The following is a 23,976-nucleotide window of genomic DNA, read 5'->3' as shown; positions in this document are numbered from 1 at the left end:
TGTTCTAGAGCCAGGCACATTTTAATCCCAGCTTTGCCACTTATCGACATACGAAGAGTTACTCAACCTCTCTGCACTTCAGCCTCTTCATGTGTAAAATATGGATAATACTGTGCCTATTTGGAAGAGTTGATAAGAGAATGAAATGTGTAAAATCAAATATGCAATTAAATGAGTAAATATGTAAAGTGCAAAGAACAATGCCTAATACTTGGTAAATACTCAACAGTATTAACTCCTTCCTCTACCTCACTTACAAATGCCAGACACCCACTCCCAAGGGTAGAGAGTGAATCTGATTGGGCAAACCATGTCGGAATCTCAGTAGCGATCGCCTATAGGGAGATATCTCTGGTCTTGCTGGAAGAACCATTATTATCATGGAGACTAAGATCATATGATAGATTTCTGAACTCCCAGGTAGAAGGACAGCTCTCCGAATAAGACTTAACGGTTGTTCACTTTTCCCTGCAAACAGCTAAAGTACTTTATGCCAGTTATAAAAGTGATCCAGATGATTAAACAGAACCCTGATGGAATCAGGTCTACCTTCTTTTGAGGAAAAGTCTTGTAGGGGACGGAAACTGACAACTTCTGGCAGGTTTTTTGTAGGCAGAGATGGTAAGGATATACCCATTGCCCACCCTTCTCACAGGAATTCATGGCAGCTGCGTGGATGGATTGAGAGGAATATGAAGGCAGGCACAAGGGTGATTAGTGCCTGGGTTCAGCCCATGCAGTGCCTGGAGCAGAAGAGCCAGCTCAGAGTGTGGGCTCAGACATGTGGCAACCCACCAGTTGTGTGTGTGTGTGTGTGTGTTTAACTAGCTTGCAAAATGCTGAGCCTCCCTTCTTCCCCACAGTCATTTTGGCAAGGATGTTTTTGTTGGCAAAGAGCAGCAAGAGCCAGGTACCAAAGTACCTGCAAATAGGTTTCCCCGTTACTACTGAGATTCACATCTTGTTCCACTCTCTGTCTTTCATGAGGGAGAGAAGGAAGGGCATTTACAGAAATGTCAAGGTAGGCTCAATGACAGAATGGAGATGACAGAAGAGGGTCAGTGAACTTAAAGACAAATCAAAAGAAATTATCCAGTATAAACAACAGAGAGGAAAAAAAAAGATTGAAAAAATTAACAGCCTCTAGGACCTGTCTACCATATCAAAGATCTAACATTTGTATCACTGGAGTCCTAGACAGAGGAAAGAAAGACGTTGGTACAGAAACATAAATGTGAAGAAATAATGGCTAAAAACTTCCTAGAGGTAGTAAAAGACCAAAAATTTACAGTTTAAAAAACTGAGCAAATCCCAAACAGTATAATCTCAAAGAAAATCATGCCCATATCCAGCCATGTTATAATAAAATTGCTTAAAACCAAAGATAAAACAATATCTTGTAAGTGGAAAAAAATGATATATTACATACAAGGGAACAATGATTCAAATAACTGCCTATTTCTCATCAGAAACCATAGAGGTTGGAAGACAGAAGACAGTGCTGAGAAAAAAAGAACTTAACTGAGGACTCTGAATCCACAGTCATTCCTGAGGACTCTGGCATTCCTTTCACAGTAATAAATAAAAGAAGTAGACAAAAATCAGCAAGGCTATAGAAGACCGGAAAAACAATGTCAACCAACTTGACCTAATTAGCATTTATAGAACACTTGACCCAAAAACAGCAGAACACACATTCTTTTCAAGTGCACATGGAACATTCACCAAGATAGACAATTTCCTGGGTCATAAAGCAAACCTTAACAAATTTAAAAGAATTAGAATTATATAGAGTATGTTCTCTGTCCATAATGGAATTAAACTACAAGTCAGTGACAGAAAAATACATGGAAAGTTCCCGAATATTTGGAAATTAACCCAATTCCAGCCACCCAGAGTTAAAGAGGATGTCTCAAGGAAAATTAGGAAATATTTTGAGCTGAAAGAAAATCAAAATATAGCATATCAAAAATTGAGGAAGGCAGCTAAAGCCATATGGAGAGGGAAATGTATAGCATTGAGTGATTAAATTAGAAAGCAAAGGATGACTTTAAATCAAGAACTAAGCTTCCACCTTAAGAAACGAAACAAAGAGGAGCGAACTAAACCCAAAGCAATCAGAAGGAAATAATGAGTAGAAATCAGTGAAATTGAAAACAAACACAATAGAGATCAATGAAACCAATAGACACTTATTTGAAAAGGTCAACAAAACTTATACATTTCTAAAGAGACTAATTAAAAGAGAGAGAGAGAGAGGAAAGTGATTACCAATATAAGAAACAGAAGAGAATATCAGTAGACTCCTTAGAGCCAGTAAAAGCCTATAAAAGCATAATAAATACTATGAACAACTCTTTGCCTATAAGTTTGACAATGAAATGGATCAATTCCCTGGGGAAAAAAGAAAACAAGCTACCAAAACTTATTTAAGCAGAAAGAGATAACATAAATAGTCCTGAATTTATTGGATAAACAATTCATAGTAAGGTCTTCCAACAAAGAAAGCTACAGGCACAGAAGATTTCATGGTGAATTCTATCAAACATTTAAGGAAAAAATAAATCCAATTCCACACAATTCACCCAGAGAATTTAAAAGGATATAAAAACACTTTCCAACTAATTTTAGAAGTCTATCAATATCCTGATATCAAAACCATAAAAATACAGTATAAGAAAACTGGAGACCAATAGATGCAAAATCCTCAAAGTAATTTTAGCAAATTGAATCCGGCTATACATAAAAAGAGAATACTTTAAAACTAACTGAGGTTTATCCCAGGAATACAAGGTTGGTTCAATATTCAAAAATTAGCAAAGTAATCCACCATAATAACAGACAGGGGAAACAAACATATGACCATATTAATAAATACAGAAATAACATTTGACAAAATTCAAGAGCCATGCATGTTAAAATAATTCTCAACAAACTAGGAGTAGAAGAGAATCTCCTTGACCTAATAAAGGGCATTACAAAAAAATCTTATAGCTGAATCATACATAATAATAAAAAATTGAGTGACTGCCCTCTAAGATCAGGGACAAGACAAGGATGTCTGATCTCTCTATTTCCCTATTCAGCAACATAGCCAAAGTTCTACCCAGTTCAATAAGGCAAGAAAAAATATTCAAAGGCATACAGTTTTGAAAGAAAGACATACAACTGTTCCAATGTGCAGAAGACATGATTGTCAAGATATAAAAAGCCAAGAAATCTACAAAAAGCTCTTAAACTAGTAAATGGCTTCATTAAGATTTCAGGGCCCGGGAATTCCCTGGCAGCCCAGTGGTTAGGACTCGGCCCTTTCACTGCCGGGGCCCAGGTTTGATCCCTGGTCAGGGAACTAAAATCCCTCAAGCCATGTGGCCAGACCAAATAAAAAAATTTTTTTTTTAATTTAAAAAATTAAAAAAAAAAGATTATAGGACCTAAGCCCAAAATATAAAAACCAGTAATAGTTCTGTATACTGGCAATGAATGATTGGGAATTAAATTTGAAAAAAATTTTAAAAAATTGAAATTTTAAATTTGAAAAAAAATTTTAAAAATTTATTGTTACTTACAATAACTCAAAGAAAAACATGAAACATTTAGGTGTAGATCTAAACAAAATATATACAAGATTTGTATGCTAAAATTGTAAAATGCTGATGAAAAAAAGCAAAGAAGGCCTAAATAAATGGAGAGGTATACTACGTTCAGGATTGGAAGACTCAATTTTGTAAAGATGTCGATTTTCCCCAAATGGATCTCTATACTTAATACAATCCTAATCTATACCTCAGCAGCACTGTATAGATATAAACAAGCTGATTTTAATATTTATGTGAGAAGTCAAAGGAATTAGAATAACCAAAACAATTTTACAAAAGAAGACAAATTTGGAGAACTTACACTATATGGTTTTAAGACTTATGATAAAAGTACAGTAGTCAAGATAATGTGGTACTGACAAAATAACAGATATATAGATCAGTGGAACAGAATAAAGAGTTTAGATATAGATCCACACAAATATGGTCATCTGATTTTTCACAACAGTGTAAAGACAGTTCAATAGAGAAAGGTTATCCAGCAAGGGATTCTGAAAGTAACTGGACATCTATACACAAAGAAATTAATCTCAACTTATATCTCAAAACTTATATGGAAATTAATTCAAAATGGATCATAGACCTAAATGTAAAACTATACTTTTAGAAAGAAACAGGAGAAAATCCTTGGGAACTTAAATTAGGCAATATCTATATTTCTTAGATATAAACAACAAACCACATAAGAAAAATTTGATCTATTGGATATCATCAAAATTTAAAACTTCTTCTCTGGGAAAGACATTGTTAAGAGAATGAAAACATAAGTTATAGACTTGGAGAAAGTATTCATAAATCACATACCCAATAAAGTTCTTATATCCAGAATACTTAAAGAATTTTCTAAACTCAAAAATAAGAAAACTTTAATTTTTTAAAATGGGCAAAAAATTTGAAAAAAGACTTCACCAAAGAAAACGTACGAATGGCAAACAACCACATGAAATAAGACTCAACATCATTCGTTGATAGGAAAATGCAAATTAAAACAAAATGAGATACCACTATACGCCTATTAGAATATAGAGCTAGTGGTAATGTAAAATGGTATGGCCACTCTAGAAAATTTGGCAATTTTTATAAAGTTAAGTTTCCACTTACAACACGACCCAGCAGACTATCCAAGGTATTACCCTAGAGAAATTAAAACTCTTGATCACACAAACACCTGTGCATGAATATTTATAGAAATTATTCATAATTGCCAAAAACTGGAAATAATCAAAACGTCCTTGACTGAGTGACTGGATAAACAAACTCTGTTACAAAAATCCAACAGAGTTTTTCTCAGCAATAAAAAAGAATGAGCAAAGACATTATGCTTAGTGAGAGAAACTGGACTTATATATACCATATGGCTTCATTTATATGACATTCCGGAAAAAGCAAAACTATAAGGACAGAGAAAAGATCAGTGGTCACCAGAGGTTAGGGGTGTGTGTTGGGTTTGACCACAAAGTGGAAATGTAGGGGCAACGTTTCAGGTGAGGGAACTGTTGTGTGTGGTAATCATGGCAGTAGTTGTACAACTCTATGAATTTGTCAAAACTCACAAAACCACACACAAGACAAAAATGGAATTTTATTGCATGTAAGTTTTTTAAAAGAAAGCTGGCATGGCTATATTAATATTAGAAAATAAGAGCAGAAATCAATGACATGGAAAACAGAAAAACAATTAAGAATATAAATGTAACCAAAAGCCAGTTCTTTAAAAGGTTAGGAAAACTGATAAACCTCTTGCTAGATTGATCAAAAAAAAAAAGACATGAATTACTGACATCAAGAACAACACTTGTTGTTCACTATAGATTCTACAGACATTAAAAGTATAAAAAGGAAATATGATGAACAACTTTATGCCAGTAAATTCAGAAATATACAAATTCATTGAAAGATATAAACTGCCTAAGTTGATAACTACTAATTGATAACCTGAATAGCCCCATATCTATTAATGATATTGAATTGGAAGGTGAGGGCTTTCAGATTAAAACTAAATAAAACAAAAACAAAAACATACAAACAAAAAACTCCAGGCCTAGCTGGCTTCACTGGTGAAATCTGCCGAAGATTTGTAAAAGAAATAAGACCAACTCTACTCAAGCTCTTCTGGAAAACAGAAAAGAAGGAAGCACTTCCCAGTTCATTTAATTATTTCATAATTTTAAAAACACCAAATGGAGGGACTTCCCTGGTGGTGCAGTGGTTAAGAATCCGCCTGCCAATGCAGGGAACATGCGTTCAATCCCTGGTCTGGGAAGATCCCACATGCCACGGAGCAACTAAGTCCATGAGCCACAACTACTGAGCCTGCGCTCTAGAGCCCATGAACCACAACTACTGAAGCCCGTGTGCCTAGAGCCCGTGCTCCACAGCAAGAGAAGCCACCACACCGCAACGAAGCATAGTCCCCACTCGCTACAACTAGAGAAAGCCCGTGTGCAGCAGCGAAGACCCAATGCAGCCAAACATAAATAATAAATAAATGTATATTAAAAAAAAAAGTCAAACATAAAAAAAAAAAACGACCAAATGGAGAGCAGTGCCCTCATTACTTACAAGGCCGCCAAATCAAAATCATTGCCCAAGAATTCCTCCAGCAGACTTGTATCCAGCGTCGGGTTCCCCAGAGTGCCACTGGCCCCTTGAGCTGCAAAGGCAAATTGAAAATCTTGAGATTCATGAATTTTTCAGAATGGCTAATCGCTAAAATTTCAAAGCAACTAAATGGCATAATGCATTTATTGACAGTGTGGCCTTTCTTCCATTCAAATATCTCCTCCAGAAATCTTTTTAGATGTTACCCTCCTCGAGCAGCCTTCCCTGACTGTCCAAGGCAGGTTTAGGTGCTTTTTTATGTGCATTCATTAACACCATGTACTTTGCCTTACACACTATTATAATTGCTTGCTTTTGTGTTTATTCCTCTATCTAATGTCTTTAAGGGCGAGGACTATGTCTTTCTTATTGTATCTATGTTATGAAAAAGGCAGCAATTAACATTTATTGGCTAGCTGGCTGGCTGGCTGGATGAATGGATAGACTGATGATTGGCATGTTGGTCTGATAGATTACTTCCAGTTAAGTTCAACAAGAAGTTCAATATCTTGCTTCACATTTTTGTTAGACTTCCCAAAATGCAACACAATAGTTCTGTCCTTTTTCTTGATTTACAAAATGAAAATAAGCTTATTGGTTTCTTTCTGACCATAACAAAGACACTAGAATTTTTAAAGAATATAAAATATAGGGATTTCCCTGGTGGTCCAGTGGCTAAGACTCTGCGCTCCCAATGCAGGGGGCCCAGGTTTGATCCCTGGTCAGGGAACTAGATCCCACATGCCGCAACTAAGAGTTCACATGCTGCAACTAAAGATCCTGCATGCTGCAACTAAGACCTGGCGCAGCCAAATAAATAAATAAATATATACATAACAAAAAAAGAATATAAAATATAAAAATATGTTATAAAGAAGACAAAACAATCTTTCTTTGCAGATAACATGACTCTATACCTAGAAAATTCAAGAGAAACAACTGACGATTAGAAATGATCAGAAAAGTCAATAAAATAAATGGTTAAAGTTAAATATAAAAACTAATTACTTTCGTATGTACAAAAAAATAACCAGTCAAAAATTCAGATAAATATAATGAAAAAAAAAGAAGATTCCATTCAAAATAACAAAAAGCCTAAAATATCTAAACATATATTTAGGGACAACATATTTTTTTAAAAAGCTAATAAACTCTATGAAGGGTCATAAGAAGAGATTTCAATAAATGGAAAGAACTTCATTGTTCTTAGACTGAAAGATTCAATATTGCAAAGCTTTTACTAGACATTATTTATGATGTCTGCCAAATACACAGTCATTTTCTGAGAACTTTCGCCTTATAAAAACAGTCTCCTGCAACCTTTACAGGCACTTGAATCAGAAAGAAAAAATCCATTGGTTGGCCAGTGACCACTTCAGTTATTTCTCCCAAAATTCAAACTAATAGACTTTAAAGCTGGTGGTTGAGATTAAGTCACCTAATAGCTAAGGCAGAGGACAGGAGTGATAGTCTAAATATTTCTGCCAGGTCCTTTACCCAGGTCCTTCATGATTTTTTACCCTTAATAAGGCTGGTTGTTCCCCTTCTACTCTAATTACATGACAAAGTCCTGTATACATCCAATAAACCCTTTTGAATTGGTTTGTATGTTATCTGAAATCAAATAATCCTCAAGGAAAATGTTCTGAAGTTCATCTGGAAAAATAAATACATAAAAATGACCAGAAAAATTAGGGAGGAAGGGGGTAAATAAGTACTGAGAAACACACAAGTGAACACATCAAAGGAACACAAACAAGTCCAGGATATATCAAGAAATATTACATATATATGGAACATATATTTTATACTTATATATGGAACATATATTTTATACTTATATAAATATTATATATATATACACACACACACGATAGATGCATGATAAGCATATCCTTTGACACTAGTGAGGAAAGATTCATTACTCAATAAATGTTGTGGGGAATACTGATTATACATTTGGGAGAAAAAAACCTGGATCATTTTCCTGCTTCCGCACCAAATCTGCGGATAGATCAAAGATTTCAACATAAATAAATGAAACGATAGAAAGAAAACATCAGTGACTATTCTTATGATTTTGACATAAAGAAGGTTTTCCCAAGCATGGCATGAAAGCCAAAAACTATTTTTAAAAAAAGATTGATAAAATTTTACTTTATCCTTTTTTTGAGGGGAGAAGAATGTTTCACATTTTACTTTGAAATAATTTCTATCCTAAAGAGAAGCTACAGGGTTTCCCTGGTGGCGCAGTGGTTGAGAGTCCGCCTGCCAATGCAGGGGACACTGGTTTGTGCCCCGGTCTGGGAAGATCCCATATGCCGCGGAGCGACTGGGCCCGTGAGCCATGGCCGCTGAGCCTGCGCGTCTGGAGCCTGTGCTCCGCAACGGGAGAGGCCACAACAGTGAGAGGCCCGCGTACCGCAAAAAAAAAAAAAAAAAAAAGAGAAGCTACAAGAATACAAAGGAAGTCACATATACCCTTCACTCATATTCATCATTATTAACATTGTGCTACATTTGCATTATTCTCTCTGTCTTGTCTCTTTCTCTCTCTCTCTCTCTCTCACACACACACACACACACACACACACACACACAAAACACAATGATACACACCCACCTATACATACCATTTGAGAACAAGTGCCTTTACCCGTGAATACTTCAGTATATATTCCTAGGTACAAAAACATTATCTTCACAACCACAATTAAATTATCAAAATCCGAAAACTTAACATTGACACAGTTTTATTGTACAATCTACATTCCATATTCAAATTTTGCCAACTGTCTCAATAACGTCATTTATAGCATTTTTTTCTGGTCCAGAATTCAATCCAGTATAACATAGTACATGTAGCTGTCATGCCTCTTTAGATATTTTTTGAAGTGTGTAGGCTAACTGTTTTACAGAACGCCTCTCAATTCTTGTTTGCCTCATATCTTCTCAAGGTTAAATTCAAGTTTTGTATGTTTGGCAAGAATATTACACAAATGATATTATGTCTCTCTTAGTGCCTTATATCAGGAGGATCACAGTGTCTCATTATTGATGTTAATTTTCATCCCTTGGTTAAGGTACTATCTGCCAACTTTCTCCACTATAAAGTTACTACTATTTTTTTTGTAATTTGTGGCAAGATACTTTGAGATTGTGCAAATATTTTGTTCCGCATTAAATTTTTATCTAATAGTTTTAGTATCCATTCGTGATCATAAGCATTTTAATCCGTGAAAAAAGTTAAAGACCAAGTGAGGAATATTTTCAATATACGTGAAAAAGAGTAAATATCCATAATATCCAAAATGTTCTTTCAAATCAATAAGGGAACAGCTACACCCCAACAGAAAATAGTAAAGGACTTTAAAAGGCAGTTCATAAAATAAAAAATCAAATTGGTTAATAAATGCACAAAACATGTTAAACATTAGTAAGAAACAGAATTTAAAATATGAGAAAATTTTCTTTTTGCCTACCAAATTGGCATATATTCAAGGAATTAATAAAATCCACTGTTAATGCTGATGGAAATAAGATAACCCTCTTATGCACTGCTGATAGGAGTATATATTAAATAATCTGTCTGCAAAGTGTTTAGCATACGTTTCCAAAAAGAAAGAATGTGCATGTATACTTTGATCCAGAAATTCCACTTAATACACTTACGATAATACACTTAATAACAGAAAATTGAGAATAAATGACCCTTTTTTTTTTAACATCTTTATTGGAGTATAACTGCTTTACAATGGTGTGTTAGTTTCTGCTGTATAACAAAGTGAATCAGCTATATGTATACATATATCCCCATATCCCCTTCCTCTTGCATCTCCCTCCCACCCTCCCTATCCCACCCTTCTAGTGGGACACAAAGCACCGAAATGACCTCCCTGTGCTATGCAGCCGCTTCCCACTAGCTATCTATTTTACATTTGGTAGTGTATATATGTCAATGCCACTCTCCCACTTCGTCCCAGCTTACCCTTCCCCCTCCCTGTGTCCTCAAGTCCATCCTCTACATCTGCATCTTTGAGAATAAATGACCATTAATTGACATTCATTCAATGAAATATCAATACTCTGCAGCCATTTAATAAATTCTACAGCGTTTCAAGAGAAGGTGGCTTGCAAAATCTTATACCCACCCAATTTGTTTTCAAACGTAAAGGCAACAGACAATTCCAAAATTTAAAAGTTCAGGGTATAAAGCCCCCATGACTTCCTCTTGAAAATAATTCCTTGACAGTGAAATTCAGCCAAGCAAAACATGAATCAAAATAAAGAACTCAGAAATTTAGAAATCAAAGAGGAAAAACTATGATGAACAGTGAATTCATATAAATATAAGGAATATATCTATATAAATATAGGGATATATATAAATATATCATATAAATATAGGAAATATATATATCATAAATATATATCATATATTATATATAATATATATTATATATTATATCATATATCATATATTATATCACATGATATATGATATATCATATATCATAAATATATAAATATATCATTTATATATTATATATAAATATATAATATATCATATAAATATAGGGAATATCTGAGGGAATTATGGTTACAGATCAAAATGTAAAAGTAATAAACCCTTAAAAAGGAAAAAATATCAGCAACAAAGATTAGAAGGTAGGGCGAGGGAAAATGGGAAGAGATGTGGTATTAATCACCTTATTATTCATATCTCAGAGTTCATCTTCATTACCCTAAACCTGAACCATTTAATAAAAAAATAACTATTCCAACTTTGTAGTAACTTTTAAATCCCCTTTCTTAATCTTGGAAGACCCCTTTAGAACTGATATCTCTAACAGTATAGAAATAATTATTTAAATTCTGTAATTCCTTCAGTTTCCCTTCTTTTTATCCCATTAAATTCAACTAAAATTAATATTTTATATTATATTTAATATTTTCTTTAAATAGTGCATGTGAGCTAAGATCCATTTCTTACTAAGTTATTTCTACTATCTAATTATCCATCCTTCTATCTGCAGCTATTCATAGAAAAATGATGAAATAATATTCCACCATAGTTGACACTAGTTAGATGGTAGAATGTAGAATGAGTTATCTTTTTTTTTAAATCCCTATTATACACTTTGGAAAATTATTTTGCACAATTTTGAATAAAATGATTTTCTAAAAAAGTAGGCAATCAAATTGCTAAAATAAACGAAAAAATATAGAAAAAGTCTAAACTGACAAACCCTGGAGTAAATAGAGAAAATTTCCACTCGTGACCATCCCCCCACCCTTGCATAAAAGATAAAAGTCCCAATGGCATCATGGGTCATGCTTCTAAAACTTTAACAAGATGATAATTCCTCTGCCATTTTCACAATTCTGGAACATAGAAAAAAAGAGAAGTACCCAAAATTTTTTATGAAGCCAGCATAAAACTGATGCCAAAAGCTGACAGAGATGAGATGCATAAAGAAAACTACAGACTAATATCATTTGTGAATAATATACCAAAATCCTAAATAAGATGCCATCAAATAGAATTTAACATTTCCATTAAGAGAAAAATTCATCAAGAAGCAAAAAGATAATTCAATATTGGAATTCATATATCAAAGGTAAAACAGTATTTGACCTTCTCAACTGATGCCAAGAAGGCATTAAACATTCAATATTGATTCCAATGAATACATGCTTAAGATTATATATATTTATACACATACATATACACGTATCTATATCTCTCGTATACATATATGTGATAGAAAACCTACATTAAATAACAGCATCACGTTCAATGGTTAGAAAATTAGAACTATTTTCGTTAATATTAGAAATATGTATTTTCATTACCTCGCTATTACACAATGTGTCAACACCCCTAAACTAATCTATACATTTAAAACATCCACAATAAAAAATATCTTAAAATAACAAAATGATTCTAAAGTGTAATAATGTAAAAATGCCCAGGAAAATAAAATAGAATAGGATCTGAAACAACTGGTATTCTTTTTGCTTTTGCCAACAGTGGTAAGCCAAAAGTTTTTTCTTTCATTGTAATGAAATCTGAAATAGATTATCGATAATTTAATGAGAACTTTGTTAAACTTTGTGGACTTTTTTTCCAGGTATAATTTAAATATGCAATACTTCAGCTGTCTATCCTGCACACCCATAACCCTCATGTAATCCAGAGCCTTGAATTCTTCCCATGGGTAAGGTACCTTTGCACTAGATCCCTGCACTGGTTATAGGAGGTATAGGAGGGCCATTTCATCTTTATCTTTGGGCTTGCTAATTCATCCAAGGGCATTAAAACAAAATTTTAAAAATCTTGAGCACCTCCCAAATGGTAAAAATTGATGGGTGCCAGAGACAGGTAGAAGGGAGGGAGAAAAAAAGAGAAGGGAAAGGGAAGAGAAGAGAGATTGCCAACTCCATTCAGTGACAAGAACTCAGAGGGAAATGGATGGAAGATATTTTTAAAAGTTGAGATGGTCAGAGATGACCTCATAGTGGAGTTCTGTCTTAAGCTAGACTTTGAAGGAAGAAAGAGCAAGACAAGGCTCATTCATTCTTTATTAAGCACCTACTATGTGCCAAGCACTGTACAAGGTTCTGAGGACACAGCCATGAAAAAAATTAACACGATCCCCTCAGGAGGCTTGGAGTCTAATGGAGGGAAAGGTAGCAACAGTGGGGAAGGACTTACATGACATATGAGAAACAATAAATAAACAGGATCTTTTCGGGTGGTGATGAAAACAGAACAGAGTGGCATGATAGATGGTGGGGGAAGGAGCTCCTTTCAGTGTGTAGGGCTTTCTCAGGAAGGAGCCAGCCATGCAAAGATCAAGGGCAGAGCATGCCAGGTAGAGGGAACAGCACCGCGAGAGCCCAGGGCTCGACTGTGCTTGCGTGTTTGAGAAACAAATCATTCCAGTGTGGCCAGAGCACAGGAGCACGGGGCGGGGTAGGGCGGGGAGAGGAGGTGGCCAGAGCAACGAGACGCCTTTGGAAAGTGAAATAATATGCTTTTATAAAAGGTCACTCTGGTTGCTTTGAGGGAAAGGACTATAAGGGAACAAGAACAGAAGAAGGGAGGTCAACTTGCACGCTATCGCGGTTGTTCAGGGACTTTCAGAGGGAGTCTGGAGTTCTTACTCTGGACCAAGCAAAAGAAGAAACACTTTGCCCGACCTTGTCAATCCTCATGACAGCCCTAGGGGGTGGACATTAATATTATTCCCAGTGTACGGAGAAGGCAAAGTGATTACACAGGTTAACTAGCTTGCCCAGGGTCACACAGCTAGTAAGTGACCTGCAGGGAAGCCAACGAGACCTACCCTGATTCTTGAGGGTGTTCTCACCCCCAGCCCCATTACTCCCCCACCTCGCCCCGTGTTCCTCTTCCTTTCCCAACAATGCCAGCCAACTGCAGACAAGCAACTTGACGCTACTACTTCACTGGGCTTTGGTCAAGCCAATTGCTAAGAGAAGCAGATGGAGGAAAAGATCTGTTTAGTTTCCCACTGAAGCCCCTGCTGGTGTCCCATCTGCTTTATACAGCACCGCCCCCCGCCCAACAAACACATACACACAATTCCCCACATAGAAGTAGGAAGTGGCCCATAGATTCTCAGACCTGACCTTTGTGCCACTTGCTTTACATCACTCACCCTCTCCAACCTCCATCCCCAGGTAGAAATAAGAGATGGTCCACAGCATACAGGACCTGCCCGTGTGGCTTGTGCAAACCTCTTAATGAACAAGGATAGATGAGCCCTGGAGTAGCTGACTTTCTCTAGGACTCCAAAGTCACAGCTGTGCTTTCCAGACCCTAAGGAAATTCCTCAACAAGAAAAATCCACAGTGTCAGATAAAACGGTGTTCAGGAGGCCCTGCACACACAGGGCAACTCTCAAAAGCCTCTTAAAATAAATTGCATGCTTTTAAAAATAATCACTTTGCTCTAAATGTCTTAAACGCTGGTTTATAACACCCAAACCTGCAAAGAGTGTGTCCTCGGGCATCCCGCCCCCTGTCGTGGAGGCTCAGTTTCAGACCTCGATTCCAACCTTTTCTACGTTTCTCTCTGTGGCCGGGAAGGGCTGTCACAGTTTTGCTCACAAAAGCAGAAGCTACCCAGGCCTCCGGGGAGTGCCGGAGAACTGCTCTAGAAAACAAGGGCCCCCCTTCTTCACCCTAGTTTTCTGCCTTCCCTTCCAGGCACACAACAGCTGCAGAATGGTCACCTGTGCTGTTGCCCTTGGCCTTACAAGGCAGACAAGAAAAAAGTGCGTGGTTATGAGGATCAACCCACCAGGTACGCCCCAGACAAATCTAAGTTGCATCCGCAAGACCCGCTGATAGACATACACATGCCTTTGGGGAAACAGGGCTTCTCCAAAGGTATGGATAGGGTGTGCCCAGCAAGGACCTCCCTTTCTGCTTCCCACCCACCTGCCCAGCCGCCACCGCCCCCCAGTCCTGTGTAAGGACACTTCTTCTTTCCACCCTAGGGACTCCCTTCCCACATCACATCCCCAAACCCAGACACCCCCCTCCCTTCTTGATCTACTCTTTTGCCCTTTGTCCCAAAACAGCGCTGCCCAGAGTATTCAAACGACAGGCAAGATGACAAAATTTGTCTGTTACAGCAGCTCTAGGTATTTTAAAGATTCTAAAAAGCCACAATGAGTGTCTCCCCCTTCCCCCTTTGATTGCCCTTTAAAGTTAAACATATAGTTTCCCTCTGATGTGCCACGGCTCATGAGGAACTGGAGCTGAAATGTTCATGCTTTTCCAAAGAAGGAGGAAGGGGGAAGCAGAGGAGAAGTCGGAGGAGAAACCAGACCCTCATTTGCTAAGGTTACTTTTGTCTTGAAAATCCACTGAAAATAAAACTGGATTTAAAATCTAATGTCAGTGGTGAGAGCCACAGCCCGTTCAGTTAGCTAGTGGAGGTAACATTTTCCCAGAGACACTTCCAATCATTAAAAGACTAATTGTTTCACTCATTTATTCAACATTGACTTAGTGTTCACCATGTGTCCAGGAATAAAATTGGGGACAAGTTCACAGTCCAGCAAAAGGGACAGGAAGATTGGCCGCAGCAGCAGAGGGTGATAAGTGCCGGGATGGCAGTGGGCATCCTACTGCAGGAGCCTTTTTGTTAGGCTGGCCGGGCTGGGGCAAGGGCTTCCTGCAGGTGACACTTGAGAGGAATTTTTAAGGATAAGCAGAAGGTGATTTAAAAAAACATTCCAGGAACTGAAAAGAGTATGTGCCAATGAATTCATGGAGTCAGCAGCAGGACTCCCGTGGAACTGAGTGTGCGGTCTGGCCAGAGCTGGAAGGCAGGCGAAGAACGCGGCACAGACAGAACAGCACCCTTCACGGACCCCGCTGCAAGCTCTGTGTACTTTTATTTCAGCCACTGTAGAAATTACATGTTGCGTGTCTGTTTCTCCACTCAACTTTAAGCCCCTCCAGGGTAGAAACTGCCTCTTTCTATACAGATCCTACACACCCAGAACAAGGCCTGGAATGTGGTAGTTATTCAATAAATATTGAATTTCTCAGATGAGTAATAACATTTGAATGAATAAATGTGATTATGAATGGTGGAAGGTGTATCTGGAGAAACTGGCGTATCTCAGAAACCTGATCATGAAGGTTCATAGGTATCAAGGTAACGAATTTGCCTTACGGGTTATGAAGACATTGCAATTTTTCATCAGACATGATCAGGTTTATATTTCTGAAAGGCCTTTCTGCCTGCTCTTGGGAGTGAAGCTGGGTGAGACCAGAGCAAAGAGACTAGTCAAGGACACTGCCAGCATTAGCCTTCCCTCACTAAATCACCCAACACACAATCAACGGGCACCTGCTGTGGAGCAGGCACAGTGCCAAGTGCTAGAGACACAAAGACAAGGGTGCCTTAGTAGTTAAGGGTCCTGGTTCTACAATCAGGCCTTAGGTCAATTCTGGCTGAAACATTTCCCAGCTGTGCAACCTTGGGCAAATTACCTACCCTCTCTGTGCTTCAGTTTCCTTATCTATAGAATAGGGATAATAAGAGCATTTCCTTCACGGAGTTGTGAGGATTAAATGAGATAATGCATATAAGGTGCTTAGCACAGTTCCCAGCTCAATAAATACTACCCTTTGTCATAACCATCAGTTGCTGTGCTCAAGAGGTTCATAAACCAATGAGAAAGACTGACATAAAGGCATACCATAGTGCTCGATGTGACAACTGAGTGTACACAGAGCATTACAGGTCACCTAAATGATTCAACAGGAGCAAAAGGGTGCCAGGTAAAGCTTCCAGGAACGGGGTCCATGAGGCTTGAACTGTCCTCAGGGGCAGATCCTGGAGCCTTGAATGCCATGAAATTCTGATCTGGTGCAGTGGAAGTGGGGTCAGGAAGGTGGAAGAGTGTGCAGTGGTGTGCTGGAGCCAGCTCGTACAAGCTTGGGCACATCTCTTCCCAACTCCATATTTAGAGTCTTCATGTTAGTAACTTGAAATCGGCAATAGTGGGAAGATTTACACCATGGAAATATTACAAATTGAGAATTTCTTTCCAAAGATTTGGTTGTTAAACATTTACCAGCATACCCCTGGCTGTGAGCAGTATTTGAGAGGAGAATCCTACTGGACTTTGTTACTGACTGGATTCTCCCATCTCTGTTTTGGTGGCTGGGTAGGAGGTGGTGTTGGTGCCTTGAGATAGGCAACAGGAGAGAACTGGCTGAGGAGACTGGAAGGAGCTGGAGGGGTTCATCTGCTCCAGGTCATGTCATGTCAATCCTGTTTTTGCACTCTTGGAGAGAGAAGTGAACTGCAGGGCACTGCCCCCAAGAAAACCTCCACCTAATGACCTGGAATCCCAGAAGTCTCCCCAGTCTTCCTTGTACACGTAGTCCTGCACTGATCCAGGAAGAAGCTAATCAGTTCTTTCAAGCAGAGTTAACATGACCCATTGTTGGAAACAGTGACCAAATTAAAAGACTGTCTCTGGACTTTAACATGATATGAATCACCTGAAACTTACATGCCTGATACTCACAAGATAAAATGAAAATTAACCTTTATTCAACTTGAGTAAATAAATGGTTCAAGCACGTTGTGTAACAGGATGGCAACACCCACATGGCTTTTCAATAACTGTCACAGACACAAAATTCTAGAAAGGATTGCTGAACACTTGGCTGCTGGCCTCTGAGAACAGCAGAAGACATCCAGGAGCCTGCAAGTGCCCACCAAGAACAAGTGCTGTGGATGGATTTCATCTGCTTTCCTGATCAGCAGATTAAGAGCCTGTGCATGAAAATGTATACCTTGATTTCAACTAGACACTTAACAAAATTGTTAACTCACCCATCCAATAATAAATATTTAATGAAGTGCATGTACTAGGCACTGGGATACAACAGTGAGCAACACGCAATCTTACCCTCAAGCCAGGGGACGGGAGCACAGACAGTAAAAAGGCAGGACTAACACAATGTGGTATGTCAGGCCCAGGAGACACATAAGAGGGCCTTCCAATCCAGCTGCGGGGAGGGCAGTCAAGGATGGCTATACTTGTAGCTAAGACAGAGAAAGGTAAAAGAAATTACATTCGAATTAGGTGAATTTGTATCTGGGAGAACTGAACCCTAACATGCTAAGCCGGAGAAAATCCTAAAATGTACTATAAAATGACTCTGCTCTCATCCTTCTCAATAATGCTATTTGTGATTTGGACAAGTATAGAAAAGGCAAACCTGCCATGTATGCAAATGGCCTGAAGGAGATGAACAAGGTAAAAATACAGTATAAAAGACTCAGGTCACTAGAGATTGTCACACTGAATGAAGTAAGTCAGACAGAGAAAGACGAATATCATATGATATCGCTTATGTGTGGAATCTAAAAAAACGGTACAAATGAACCTATTTACAAAACAGAAATTGAGTCACAGGTGTAGAAAACAAACTTATTTGTTACCAAGGGGGAAGCAGGGGAGAGAGATAAATTGGGAGATTGGGATTGACATAGACATAGTACCATACATAAAATAGTTAACTAGTAAGAACCTATAGCACAGGGAACTCTATTCACTACTCTGTGATGACCCATATGGGAATAGAATTAAAAAAAAGAATGGATATATTTATATGTATAACTGACTCATTTTGCTGTACAGCAGAAACTAACACAACGTTGTAAATCAACTATACGCCAATAAAAAAAAAGTCAGGTCAAATCTTGGCAACTGGATTGATGGCTGACTCTGACACGATGGAATTTAGTAGATTAAGCATTCAGCTTTCCATTGATTTTTTTCCATTATGTAAATATGAGATGGGGAAACTTGCCTTTGCGTAAATAAGTGATAAAGACATCAGTTTAATTTTGTCATCATGAAGAAGTATTGGGGAGACAAAGAAACTAATGTAGGCTTATAATAATGAAAGCACTGAGGACAGAACTGGGAGGGTAAGGTCCCTGTTCCTCTAGGCACAGGTCCAATCTTGATGACCTGGGCCCCATACCTTAAGAGGAATGTGGACAAATAGTAGGGTGTCTGGCGGAGATCCAACAAAGCAGGAAAGAATCATAAGTCAAGCCACACGAGAGACGGTCAATGGAGAATAATAATAATAATACTTGGTAAATTTGTTGAGCACATTTTACGTACCAATACCTTGCTAAGAATTTTACATTTACTTTCTCACTTAATCCGAACAATAATTTTATTGTCAGATAGGTCTAGTACTACTCCCATTTTTCAGAGGAGCAAACAGCCTCAGCAAGCTTAAGTAACTTGCTCAAGTCGCAATAACACAGTTGTTATTGCAGGGGTTCTTACTGCAGTGTTTTCTACTGTAACATAACATACATATTCCTGAACCACCCTGCCTTCTGCAAAATCATGCAAAATAATGAAAGAAAGTTGGGTTGGAGCAAACCAGTCAAAAACTAATAAAAACAATAACATTCCTAATAGAAATTTAAAGGACACATCAAACTATAATTAATATTGTTAAGTACTTCAGAAAATATAGGAATTTACCCTTTATAAAAAGGTTGTTGGAAGAGTTATGGTTGCTGAATTATGAGGGCAAGGGAAGAGGGAGGAGGCCACTGAGATTAGGATAACTGGTTTAGATCAATTACATTAGAACCTATCCTTCCTGGGCTCAAGGACTCTCCTCTGTCTGAACAGATTAAGCTTCTGTTAGGAGGAAAGAAGGTGGAACGGCTGATGGTGCCTGCCATTTATAACTTAGAAATATAGATCTAAGATCTTTCAGCATTAACATTATTACAGTTCCATGTGACTGTGTCCTGTATTGCTTTTTCACAAACCCAGGGTTGCTCAGTGTAAATAATAAATGACGGCTGGTTGGCTCGGTACCTTTTAAGATCTGCCCTTGTGGCACAGCTTCTGGGTGAATAATCTAACAATTGGTAGGATTTAAGGTAGGAGAGGGAAACGGTCTGTCTACTGCATTAGGTATCTCAATTTTCATGAAAGGATTTCAGTGTCTTCACTAGCTGATTATCAAGTTCATACTTATTCTCCTTTTAAATTAATTATTTGAAATATAAACTAAGCAAGATCCTCTGGCCTTTCTGGGAGCCTGGGGATTCATTTTTCCAGGAGTTTTGGAACCTTACAACTAAGCCTCCTCCCAGCCCTTCAACATGAAGGTTAAGCTTTGTCCATTTTCTCTTCAAAAGCACATACTAATGTTAATACATACAGGAATAATAAAACAAAAGAAGAGAAATAAAACATAACCAACTGCATGTTAACCAATATTAATTTTTAACCATGGAAGACAAATTTGGGAAACTGAAACCGAGCACATTTCTTTTAAATGGTATAGGAATTCATCAAGGACTCTCATTTATTTTATGCCCAGGGTTTGAAGAATTATTGTTGTGATTTGTTCTATTAGAAAGTCTAATTTTGCCAAAGACCAAAATGGAGGAGGAAGAGGAAGAAGGAAGAAGGAGAAAGAGAAGGATGAAGAGGAAGACATCCCAAAGGAAGGGAAGCCAAAGAGGAGACACCACACACAGGCTTTACAGAGGAGTTGGCTTATCTGCAACAGGCAGTGCTGAATATTAAATCAATGCCTCATGGGCAGACCCTGCACAAATTCAGGAAAATATGACAAGGAAGCTTCTCACCGTGTGGCTTTCAGGGTTCCTGCCTGCCTCGGCAATGCCCTCCTTCCTACCAACGCTCATAGGGAGGGGACAGCCCAGCAGAGCACTGGCTGAGGGCTGAGTCTTCAGCCAGTGTAGGACAGGCTCATGTCCTCTCCGATGCAAGAAATAAAGGAGGGAAATCCAGAAGACTTGGGATCCTGAAAAGAGACCAGGCTTGGAATTTATTTATTGACTCGGCAAATATGGTTGAGTGCCCACTATGTGCCAGTCCCTAGCTGCTGAGGCTACAGGAATGAATCAGACATAGTTCCTTCCTTCTAGCTGTCCACAGGAGACGGACACAGAAAAAGGCAATACATGCTTCGAAGGGTGAAATGCAAAGGTCTATGGAATATGTGCTAGCCCTGAAGGGAGGGTGCCAAAGCAGAGACCCCGAGAGTGAAAGGCAGTTAGCCAGGTGGACAAGGCGGGGGGCGAGGGTGTTCTGGAAGGAGGGAGCCCCGTGTAACCTGGAGGCAAGGAAAGCAGGAGCTTTGGGAAATCGCAAGTCAGGCAGACTTGGGTTAAATTCCAGGTCTTGAAACTCTCTGGGACTGTTTCCTTAACAAAAAAAGGAGGTGGGTTTTATCGCCTTAAAGCATTGCTTGCAGACTAAAAGTGATAACATCTATCTATAATCCCACTACTAACAGATTCTCTCCCTGACCGGACTGTACTCAGGCTCCCTTGAACTTTTCAGTGAGGTCTATTTCCATGTTTCTCTCTTCATTTTCCAGTTTTAGCAAGAATCATGATAAATCAGTTTAACCAGAATCCCTCGTCCTTCATATCTGATCACGCCTGAGATCCATTGAGTTCCTCATCCTCCACCAGCCCCCAGGTGGTGTCAGATCACCGAGCCTACTTTCAGGAAGAATCTTGTTAGGCCAGTTTATGAAGAATCTCCCCCTTACCCTGCTCCTTGGCTATAATTTCCCACTTGCTGTATTTGGAGTTGAGCCCAATCTCTCTCCCCCACTGCAAAATTCCATCCCAGTGGTTACTGCCTACTACGACAGTCCCTCCCTTGAATAAAGTCCTCCTTATCATGCTTTAACAAGAGTCATTGAATTTTTTCCTTTAATACTACTAGTGCTTGGTACATAATAAGTGTTCATTCCTTCCTATTCCTTCTCTGTTCCTCACCCCTACCCCAAACACAGGAGTCAGAAGAGTAAAACAACTGCTAAGCTCAGGGAAGATCAGTTTCATCAAAGTAGGAGGTTAGGGGAAAGCCTAAAATATAGGCACTTGCTGGCTCTGCTCTGGAAAGGAGTCGGGTAGCCAGTGGCCAGTAGAGTATGTAGTAACTAGAGTTAAGTGAGGGAGAGGACAAAAAAGAGGAGTTTTCTCCAAAGATCTACCATGTTGACTTAAGTATTTTTCTGACATCGAGCCCTAGAATATGGAAGCCAATAAGCCAATACATGTCCTCACCCACTTTTTCCTTTGGGAAGGCAAAGTGGTATGCAGATGGGAAGAGCTTTGGGCTTGGAAGGAAAAGACAAAGCTTTGGCCACCAGCCCTGTGATTTTAGACACATCTGTCAACTTCTTTAAGGATCCGTTTCTTTCACCATAAAAAGTCTTCCTCTCAGGGTTGCATGAGGGACCAATGAGTTGAAGGAAGTGAAAGAGTTTGTAAAATTTCAAACTCTATAAACAAGCATAATACAAATGGAAGAGTGAGAAGGAAACTTCGAAGATGGGTTAGGAAAGAACTGGCAAAATAAGGAACTGTAAAAATTGGTGGCTGGGTATGGATTTTGGGGTTTTTTCCCAACATTTCCATAAATAGCCAGTAAAAGGAGAGCCAGGTCCTGAGCACGGTTTACAGCCCTGTCGCCCTCACCACCATGAAAGGTCCATTCAGATCTTCACACAGAAGCCTGCTTCTCCCAGGGGAAGGGAGAGATATGTGTGTGTCTGTCTTATGCCCATGTAAATAAAAAGAAGAAACAGTAGTACTCCAAATGCTTCTTAAGGCACAGCACTTCTTGAGATGTGTGGATAATAGTGTCCCTCTTCTGGTCCATCGGAATTAGCCTAGTCACGCTAATAGCTAGCTCTTACACTTTTATATTCGGGCACAAAAATCGTCCCAAAGGACATTACTCTCAGCAGAAGAACTTGACTAGTTGTTACCTTGTAGAATTTATAAGAAATAGTTTGTAGGTGTCATTTCTGCCTCTTCCTGCATATAAACATCTTATGTGACTTTACAGATTTGTTTCAAAGCAGCAAGCTTCTCTAACCCACATGGGAAGAAAAAAACGAGGATCCTTGTCTCCACGCTTTCCATCCACAGAATCCCACTGCACACACAGAATGCACATGGGCCAAGAGAGTAAAATTCCCATCAAGATACTCCGATCTGCTTTTGTATTGTTTTAGTATGCACGAATAGAGAAATAGCTATGCAAATTTTAAAAACTGTTTCCATACATGCTTTTATAAGCTTTTAAAAATATTAGTTCAACTAGGATATTTTATAGGATGTTAAACAGTAATATAGTCTTTCGATTCTTTTGGGGTTCCCAACCTTTACTTACTGATTATCCACAGACAAAAATAATAGAAGTAATTAAAAGCTTTGATACCTTTCAAAGAATTAGGGAATTTAGTTATGTGCTTCAAAGCCAACTTCTCAAACCCTGCCAATGCATGGTTGAATAACCTGTTTGAGGTCAGCAGATAACATTTTTCATATGTATTTTACACCACCCTAGCCTTTTCCGAAAGACAACTGACAGATCAAAGAACTAGTTTTCTTACAGGTAGAGCATCACAGAATAGAGGTAAAATGAAACAAGTTCTCTCTTTAAACTGAGTTTGCAGTGTCCCAACTTCAGAACCTCTTACAGATTTACTATAAAATTAGGACAAGTGCTGTAGACTAGTCAAGAACAATGATAACAACTTATTCCTTTCAGCTTTGATTCAACCTCCAAACAAGGAATGCCCACTAACCCTTAAAGATATGGTATTAAGTTTCACTGTTCTGTTTTTTTCTGAAAAATGTTGATTTCAAGACCAACATGGAAAAGCTGAACCTTTTGCAATAAAAAGAAATACTCAGTACTTTGTCCTTTGTTGCTTGGCAACTAAAGGCTATAAATGGGTTTTATGATTATAAAGGCTCTGGAATTAATGTGAACACGAAAAGTTGTAATAACTCCCTGGGGACAGGAGTGTTTCTTTGAAAAAAAAGTATGAATATATATGTAGCTTTTACTCATTCTTGTTTCAAAATAAATAGAGCAAGCAATTTTGTTTCTCCACACTTGCAAATGTTATAATAAAAATCAATAACCATCATTTATTTCATCATTTTAATATTTTATCATTAATGCTCACAACGCCAAGAGGAAGGTGTTATTATCTCCATTTTACAGGTGGAGAAAACTGAAACTTACAATGTTATGTTATTGGCCCAAGGTCGCAAAATTCAGAAGCAGAGGAATCAGGATTTGAACCCAGGTCTGCCTGAACTAAGGCTTCTGCCATCAAGTGCATATCATAGAGATTTCTAGGAAGCATTTTTCTTGGCTTC

The 23,976-nt window shown here is 38.2% G+C and overlaps 1 protein-coding gene across 1 annotated transcript in view; it reads right to left on the bottom strand.

Moving 5' to 3' along the window:
- The window catches only part of MYRFL (myelin regulatory factor like), a 116,304-nt gene that overhangs the window by 75,928 nt on the left and 16,400 nt on the right, over positions 1-23,976 (bottom strand). Inside the window, exon 2 of the mRNA XM_067697334.1 lies at positions 6,162-6,252. Within this exon, the coding sequence (XP_067553435.1) occupies positions 6,162-6,252 (91 nt within the window). The remainder of the gene's footprint in view (positions 1-6,161; positions 6,253-23,976) is intronic.

The sequence above is a fragment of the Pseudorca crassidens genome, chromosome 11 (genome assembly GCF_039906515.1).
Source record: "Pseudorca crassidens isolate mPseCra1 chromosome 11, mPseCra1.hap1, whole genome shotgun sequence".
Taxonomy (NCBI): domain Eukaryota; kingdom Metazoa; phylum Chordata; class Mammalia; order Artiodactyla; family Delphinidae; genus Pseudorca; species Pseudorca crassidens.
This window is presented reverse-complemented; position numbering and strand designations above follow the sequence as displayed.